The sequence below is a fragment of the Corylus avellana genome, chromosome 10, assembly GCF_965113065.1.
Source record: "Corylus avellana chromosome 10, dhCorAvel1.hap1.2, whole genome shotgun sequence".
Lineage (NCBI taxonomy): Eukaryota > Viridiplantae > Streptophyta > Magnoliopsida > Fagales > Betulaceae > Corylus > Corylus avellana.
Window position 1 is genome coordinate 19,343,656 of NC_142499.1, and position 9,212 is coordinate 19,352,867.

The window sequence follows — 9,212 nt, forward strand, 5'->3', positions numbered from 1 at the left end:
TAGAATATTTTTTTTAGGAGATTTTGTAGGCTTCTAATATGGGGCATGAACATGTATAAAGAGGGGGGGAATCATCAGGAGGCCTATTTTCATGATTGTGTCGTTTAATTACAAGGAGGCCTACTAGTTTATTATTCGTTGCAATCTACTGCTAGGTTAGATATCAAATCCGTAATTGTTTGATCCCTCCAATTTGTGAAGCAACTGAGATTTAATGATTTGATGCGTCAGAAATTATTAGATCTTAGGAAGAGCGTTCGACGAAATTAAATGCAACCGCTTGTGCTTGTGTTGTTTAGCTTCATCGATCTCTCTGATTCTTATGGCTGCTACTAGATTAAACCTTTAGCGCTTGTCTTGGGTTGTTTCGTAGTTAAGGTTAATTAGATCGTTTGTTTTCTAATTAACTACGACTAAGGAGAGATGGAAAAATAGTTCCAACGGTGAATCTTCAAAGTATGAATTGATATATATTTGCATCGATGATCGGTTGTAAAATTCCGATGGTGGATGTTGACTTAGACCAATGTGTGTTCTTTTGATTGACTTCGATATTTTAATTTGAATTGTTCCTTAGTTGTTCTTCTTAAAATTGTTTTCGTTATATTCAAACCCCCCATCCTTGTTCACATGGCATAAAACTAGGCTAAATACTCCCCATGGGAACAACCTTTACTCGCACTACTACATGTATTATTAGAAGTATAGGTTTTATTTTTGGTTGCCTGTGACAGCACACCAATGGCCAGTGGGTTGGCCAACCGTGCGGGTCACTGGGTGCCGGAGAGAGGGATAGGGATATGGAGATTGAGACAGGGGGGACTAGCGCCGTAGAGAGAGGCCGGCTAGTTTCGACTGGAGAAGATGGCCGGTGGGTTGGCCAACCGTGTGGGTCACTGGGCACCGAAGAGAGAGATAGGGATATGGAGATTGAGACAGGGGGGACTAGCACCGTAGAGAGAGGCCGGCTGGTTTCTACTGGAGAAGATGGCCGGTGGGTTGGCCAACCATGTAGGTCACTGGGCACCAGAGAGAGAGATAGGGATATGGAGAGGAAGAGAGGCCGGGAGACTGGCGGGCAGCGCGGGTCACTGGGCGCAGGAGAGAGAGATAGGGATTGATATGTATTGAGGGAGAGGGGAGAGGTTAGGAATCAAAAAATATATATTGAGGGAGAAACTAAGTACCAAGGCGGGAGCTGAGGAATCAGAGGGAAAATTATGTTCCCGCTCGCAAAAACAAAAAAATATAAATATATTAAAATTAAAAAAAACTTATAAATTTATTTATAAAAATAAAAAGTAAATACTAAAAACTAAAAAACCTTGAAAAGAGACTTAAACTAAAAAATATATAAATGCAAAATCACTTAATGTGGCTGTCTAGATTAAAAATTCATCTATGTGATATAAAAACAAAAATAATACTAATTCATAAATTATCAGGATAGGCCACAATAATAATTTAATTCCTGTAATCAAATTCCGTCAAAATAGTTAACTGATTCCATTAGTATATCACGTCATCACCAATATAATGATAAAACATGTCATTCTTATTTAAAAGTAAATAAATATATTAAATATATAAATTATTTTTAATATTAGAAAAAAAAAATGAGGGCGGCGAAGGGGGTGGCCAACAAGCCACCCCCAGAAATGGCCAGGGGTGGCGTGCGGCCACCCCCAGCCACCATGGGGTGGCCCACGTGCCACCCCTTAGGTGGGGATGGCCTTCGGGCCATCGTTGATTTGGTTGAGGGTGGCCGTGCAGCTACCCTAGAGGTGGCTGGGGGTGGTGCATGGCCACCCCCATGGCGTAGGGGTGGCCCGACAGCCACCCCACCTGCGGGGTGGCACGCAAGACACCCAGGGTGGCCAGGGGTGGCCGCGTGCCACCCCAGTGGGTCGTGGGTGGCAACAAGCCACCGGGGTGGCTCCTTGGCCACCCCCTCCCCCAAAGGGGGTGGCTACCAGCCCAATTTTTTTTTTTAATTAAAAAAAAATTAATTTGTAAATTTTAGGGGTAATTATCATTTCCCCCCAATGAACTACAACCTCTTGATTACCATATACCTCATAATAAATCATTTCAGAATTAGGAGTTTTATTTGTAATAGTTATAAATCATCTAGGAATCATTCTAATTAAGGATTGGATTAAGAGCCCTTATTTGATTTATCTTTAGAATTTCTTAGTATGATTGGACTTTAGGCTAATCTTCACTCACCCAATTAGAGACGGATTTAGGGGTGTTCCGGCAGTGGCTCTGGTCCCCCCAAATTACAAGAAAAAAAAAATTTAAGGCAAAAGAAAATGAAAATTAAGCTAAAAATAATAATAATTTAAGGTATTTTTTGCTAATTGATTCCTCTCCAAACAAATTTTGGCCTTGAGTCTCGCCCAAATTTAAAGCTGGCTCTGTCCCTGCACCCAATTCATGTTTCTCTGTTGGCATTCTCTTCTGGGCCTGAAAAGTTTTGTGTGGGACAAATCGGCTTTTCATGAATCCAAGCCAAAAACCCTCCCCATAGGCCAAAAAAAGTTTTTAATAGGGTGCACTAAAATGAAAGAAAAAAGTCCATTTACCATTCAATTGACTTTGAGTCTCTGCAGAGAGTGATAGAAAGAGCTGGTGGGGAGGAAGTTGTAATTCTTGGTTAGATTGTTGTCTTTATGATTCATTACGCCACGCTGCATCAATATTTCTATAGTTTTCATTGCATTTTGCCTAAAAAAACCTAAATTCAAAAGGTCTTTTGATGCAATGCAATATAATAGGTCGCAAAGGAAACAAACACAAGAATCACAACTATTTCTAAAATTTAAAAAAAAAAAAAATTCAAAAACTTGAGGCAAACTAGAAAATTGCTGCCAGTATTAGAAGTCATGACCCTTCGAATCGTTCACTTCTTGGGACATGCATTTTTATATGTAGAATTTGTGAAAATACAAATATATAATTGTACTTTTAAAGCTTAGATTCATATAATTGTAGATTATATATATATATATATATATATATATATATATATTCAAGTTTTATTCATTTCCTGATTTATTATTACCCACGGGTGAGGAAATTGATCACCGACTAAATTACTAGCAATTAGTAGAAAGAGCTGGCATCTCTATTCCTTGATCCATTTGATGAAGTTGTTGCAATTCTTTGAAGACTGGCCACCTTCTGCCCTACTTTTCAATATGATTTCTTTAATCTCTTGCGCTCTTGCTCTTATAGTTTCATTGCTAAGCAGTTGCTCCACCTTCCTCGCCACTTCTTCCCGCAATACGATGCCGTTTTCAGCGATCTCAAAACCCAGTCCAACCTTCCACTCATCACAAATATAGCTCTTGTCGAGGAATTGGTCAACTAATTGAGGCCAGCACAAAAAAGGCACGCCATTGCTTATACCTAGTAAGAATATAAATTAAATTATTTAATTCATTTATTTTTATTAATTTAATTTTTTTTTAGATAAATAGTAAATTAATATGGTATCAGAACAAAGTATTCAGTTCAAACCGTATCGTTTCAACTTTTTCTTAATCATACTTTCATAGTTTAAAATTTTGCAGTATTTAGTCGCTAAATTTAAAACTTTGCACCGTCATCCGTCCGTTAGAATTTTTTGTTGAATCCTAACTAAGGACGTGAAAATTCTCTAAATACCCTTTTTTGCAATTTTTTTTTTTTTAAAAAAAATAATAATAATAATTATTTAACTAGGATAATCTAAAAAATAAATAAAATTATAAGAGTATAAGGGACATTTCACTCTTTTACAATCGGATTTAACCTCAAATCAAACAGTACGACATTGTAAAGCTCAAAACTTGGCAACTCGACATTGCAAATTTTTAAACTTTAAAAGTATAATCGATAGAATTTTGAAACATAATGAGCATATATAAGTGAAATTTTAAGCCCGGCCCATAACGTAAGGAAATGTATTATAATATAAATTAACTAATTAAATTAATGTCTTTTATAAACTTAAGCTTTTAAAATAAATGAAAATTGTTAAATTGAAAATACCTTCTGTGACAGAACTCCAGCCGCAGTGGCTAAGAAAACAAGCAACGGCGGGGTGAGCTAAGACCTTCGTTTGAGGTGCCCAATCGACAATCTTCGTAGAAGCTCCTTGAGATTCATCTGGAAATGCATTCTTGGCCCTGTCGATGTTTCTTTGATCCACCACCCAAAGGAAAGGCCTATTGATGAGCTTAAGTCCAAGAGCCAGTTCTTGGAATTGGCTAGCGTCCAAAGCTGCGTAGCTACCGAAGGAAATATATACGACCGAGCGAGTTGCTTGTTGATCGAGCCAGTTGAGGCAAGACGAGTCATGTCGCCGGAATTGCCCAGCTTGGTCGTTTCCCAGCACCGGACCAATGGGCAGGAGATTCGGAAACAGAGCAAATGTTGCAGGCTCAAGCTCGTAAGCTGTGTTACAAAGCGACCAATCTGCTACTTTGCAAGCTTCCGTGCTTCGCGCGATGTAATGAAATAAATCCTTCTGAGCGGTCGGGTCGGGTATCTTGGCCCATGGAAGATGTATCATTTCGAAGGCGGGAATGCCCGGCGACAGATGAATCAGCTCTACTTTTCCGGTTGAGAATCCTTTGCAAGGCGAAAGAAATTAATGACATATTATCATGAAAAATAAATCATACATATTTCAGAATTTAGCAAATATTTACCATCATCATCTAGAATCCCATCATCAATTAGCGTTGGGACGCTCCATACCGAGGCGAGACAAGCGGCGGCGGTAGGCCAATAGATGGCGGCTCTAATTCCCATCTTTTTGGCGACTTCCACGGCCCAACCCATCGACCCATCGGCCAGAATACATGTAATGTTGTTGTTATCGTCGGCGCCGTTTGATGCGTCAATACCTCGTATGAGCTCCTCGAGCCTTGCTGGCATGGTGCGCAAGTAGGCTTCCAGTCTCTTGCCCAGATCGTTTCTTTCATCGTCGCTTTCCAAGCCATCTGGGATAGACACGAGATTGATGTTCGAATCCAAGAGGCTGCCCTCGTCGCCGTCGGGCATTGCACTCACCACACGCTTGTGAATGATCTCCGTGTTTACATACGTGATTTTGAGGCCATGTTTTGCCATTTCTCGAGAGAAACGCAGAAGGGAGTTCACGTGGCTTTGTGTTGGAAATGGTAGCACCAGAACATGGCCGGTGCCGGCGGCCATGTCTCTCGTTTGGTATGAGCCTTTTGAATTCCTTGCGAATATTTATAGGGTTGTCATAAGAGAGTAATTCAAATGGTTGCAACTAACTTTTCAGCCCTTAAAAGCGTGTTTGGTATTGTATTTGAAAAATAGAGCTTTTAAGTAAAAAAAAGTTATAATTTTTTGGCGAAAACTTCATTTTTAAGCTTTTGCCAAAAGTACGTTTTAGCCCCTTTTTTTTTGACTTTTTTGACCCTTAAAATCACTTTCAATTTTTTTTACCAAACGGTTACTTTTTTCTTCAAATGGACTTTTTAAGTGTTAAACACACTTTTAATCCCCTCATACGCACACCTATTTAGGCCACTAAAAGCAATATTTTTCAAACACAATGTCAAACATGTTCTTAGAGTACCACAATTTTTTTACAAACTTATATGACGGTCCATAATTGATAAATTAATTAGGGAAAAAAAAAAAAAAGAAGAAGAAGAATTTCCCTTAATTATCTTGCTTTGAGGGAAAAAAAAAAAAAAAAAATTGCTGCTGGAATGGGGTTAGTTTGTGGCGATGGCTTCTATCTTGTGTTGGTTATGACTTGCCTTTCACAAGTCAAAGGTGGCCATAAATCCTTGAAGGAGAAAAATTGGCATGCTATACTTTTCTACATTTGGTACGTAAGCCGTAAGTAATTACGGCTATTTGTCTCTTTTTAGTTTGTTATCATGAATGGTTAGGATTGACATGAATTATAATATGTTAGGATTAGTTAACATGCATATATATGTGAAAAATCTTCATCCTTTACGTTTTTTTTGGTAGAAATCATATAATTAAGTAATGTACTTACATAAATTTCCAAGATTACTTGTAGCCCTCCTAGCTAGTCTATTTGCTTCCTATTAATTCTACATTTGGTAAGTAAGCCGTCCTACCTTTTAGCTTGTCCAATTTTTTGAGTAGATGCATGAAGATTCAACTCACTGTGATTATGGGTGTTTGACTCTTTTTTGGTTTACTATCATGGATGGTTAGGAAGAGGATCCTCTCAATTTCAAATGAACTCGATAATATCCAGTTAGTTATAGTGAAATGGGTATTTTTACCTTTTTATTTTTTGAGTAGACAAAAATACTCATCCACTATAATTAACTGAAGATTATCTAGTTCAAATGAAATAGAGAGGATCCTAATTCGAATGGTTAGGATTAGTCATTGGGATGAATTAAGAGCTATCATTAATATCACTAGCCTTTTAGGGTTCTATATTATTAATCTACATAAAAATTAAAAAAAAAATTAAAAATTAGGGTAATTACCTTTTTTCCCATGAACTACCACGCTATGTCGATATACCCCCATGAACTACCACATTTACTACCCGACCACATCAAATTACCATTTACTTCCCAAAAATCCCATTCTGTTAGTCAACCGCGTTAAAAAACTTGAAATGACCCAAATAACCTAACTTTTTAAACAAAAATTACATATAATACCCTTAAAATTAAAATATATATATATATATATATATATAATGTATCAATACCCCAGTTTCAATAAAAAATAAAATTAAAAACCCAATAAAAATTAAAACAAAAAATATAAATATATTAAAATAAAAAAATAAAAAAATAAAAAAATAAAAAAATAAAAAAATAAAAATAAAAAATAAAAAAAAAACTTAAAAATTAATTTAAAAAAATAAAAGGTGAATATAAACAAAAAATAAATAAATAAATAAAAAAAAACTAAAAAACAGTTAAAAATGACTTAAACTAAAAAATATATAAATGCAAAATTAGTCGATATGGTTGTGATAAATTCAAAATTCATCCGTGTAACATAAAAAAATAATGATAATAATTCAAAGATTATGAGGATAAGCCAAAATAACAATTTAATCCATGTAATCAAATTCCGTCAAAATACTTGAGTATTACGTCATCACCAATAGAATGATTATACGTGTTATTCTTAATTAAAAATAAATAAATATATTAAAAAAAAAATTTAGGGGGTTGCTGCCAACCGATAGCCACCCCATTGGTAGAGGAGGTGGCTAGTGAGCCACCCCCAGCCACCTTTGGGCCACCCTTGATCTGGATGGGGGTTGGCCGTGCGCCACTGTAGGTGGCTGGGTTTGGTGGGTGGCCACCACCATGGCCTAGGGGTGGCTCATGGGCCACCCCCAACCACCTCTAGGGTGGCTTGCATGCCACCCCTAAGATGGGGGTGGCCTTCGGGCCACCTATGATCTGGTTAGGGGTTGGCCGCGCGCCACCCCCAGCCACCCTAGAGGTGGTCGGGGCTGGTGGGTGGCCACCCCCGAGGCTTAAGGGTGGCTCACGAGCCACCCCCAGCCAGATTTAGGGGAGGCACGCGCGACACCCCAGTGGGTCGAGGGGTGGAGCTGAGCCACCCAGACCACCTCTAGGGTGGGTCGGCCTTTTTTTAAATTAAAAAAAAAAATCTATAAATTTATATTTTTATATTTTTTGTTTAATTTTTTTTGGGGTATTTATGTCTTTTAATGAGATTTAACGTCTAAAAGAGAATATTCCATCCGATTTAAGTAGGTTGACTAAAGAAATGGGGTTTTTAGGAAGCAAATGGTAGTTTGATATGGTTGGAGTGTAAACGTGGTAGTTCATGGGGGTATATTGACATAGCGTGGTAGTTCATGGGGGGGAAAATGTAATTACCCAAAAAAAAAAATTGGTAAGCTGCCCTGCCTTGTGTACTATCCTCATTTAGCTTGTAGGTCCTAATTTCATGAGTAGATGCATGAAGATTCATCTCAATTCACTACCCAAAAAAAAAAAAAAAGTCCAATTAGTGACGTCTTTGAAAAACGTTACTACAATGCAGCATTTTATTGTTCAAATGATGATGTCTTTCACGCATGAATAGCGAAGTTTGAACAGTAACACAAATTGTTCTAACGTCTCCAATTTTGAAAATATTGGTGCCCAAATTTTGCGTTTATAACAACCACCCACACCCAAAAGCTTCAAAATTTCTCAATCTTTCACCCACTAATATTTTAAAAAAAAAGAAAAAAAAAATAGAGGGGTGGTTGTGGCCTGCTAGTTTGGCAGCCACCCTTGGGGGAGAGGATGGCCTTATAGGCCACACCTAGGGTGTGGGGGTGGCCTTTCGGGCCACCCCAGGGCAGATCAGGGGTGGCCCGAAGGCCACCCGTCACCGGCAGTCACCCCTCTAATTTTGAATTTGTTTTATTTTTTTAAAAAAAAAAATTAATTTCATATTATAATTTTTTTTTGTTATTTATTTATTTTTTTTAAAAAAAAAGAGTATTGACGTTTAAATAGTGCAAAATATCACCTTTCAATAAGGTAATGTGCACAGCTCACACTTCGCCTTCTAAAAGGCGGCATGTGAATAGTTCCAAACATCACCTTCTGGAAGGTGAAGTGCACTATTCAACATCGCCTTCCAAAAGGTGACGTTTGGGCTTAAATGTCGTACTGTAGCGACATTTTCACTTTTCAGACCTCTCCAATATTTTTGATTTCAGTCACTATGTTTAAGGGCATTTCCCAAATCTCGCTAGGGGTGGGTATTGGTTCGGTTCAGTAGAGCCATTTTTGGTCAGTTAATCGAAATTGTCAGTTAAATCGATTAATTCACCGATAACATTTTGATAAAGATTTATGTCAAAAGTTTCAATTAAATAGATATTTTAGTTAAAATCGGTTCGATTAATCGGTTAACCATGGGCTTTTTCAATTGGGCCAAAAATTGATTGTTTTGGGGTCCAAAATAATTTTTTTAAGGTTAAAATAACTTACTGAACCAAACAAATTTTAAATTGACCCATTAATTAACACAATAAGAGTCCACCATACATATGTTCTACACTTGTACTAATAAAATGGTACTACAATATTTATTATTAGTTAATTATCAGTTAATTCGGTTACTTATCGGTTAATTAGATTAACCAATAAAAAAATATTTATACCGATTAACCTAACCGAACCGATGTCGGTATAAAAATC

The 9,212-nt window shown here is 37.3% G+C and overlaps 1 protein-coding gene across 1 annotated transcript; it reads right to left on the reverse strand.

Annotated features, from left to right (window-relative positions):
• Window positions 1–2,877: 2,877 nt before the first annotated feature.
• LOC148583468 (UDP-glycosyltransferase 83A1-like) lies at window positions 2,878–5,202 on the reverse strand. Its single transcript, XM_088511268.1, has 3 exons — window positions 4,701–5,202; window positions 4,039–4,620; window positions 2,878–3,414 (listed from the first exon to the last, which is right to left on the reverse strand). The coding sequence occupies exons 1-3, from the start codon at window positions 5,122–5,124 to the stop codon at window positions 3,131–3,133; spliced, it is 1,290 nt and encodes a 429-aa protein (XP_088367394.1). The 5' UTR covers window positions 5,125–5,202; the 3' UTR covers window positions 2,878–3,130.
• Window positions 5,203–9,212: the final 4,010 nt, after the last annotated feature.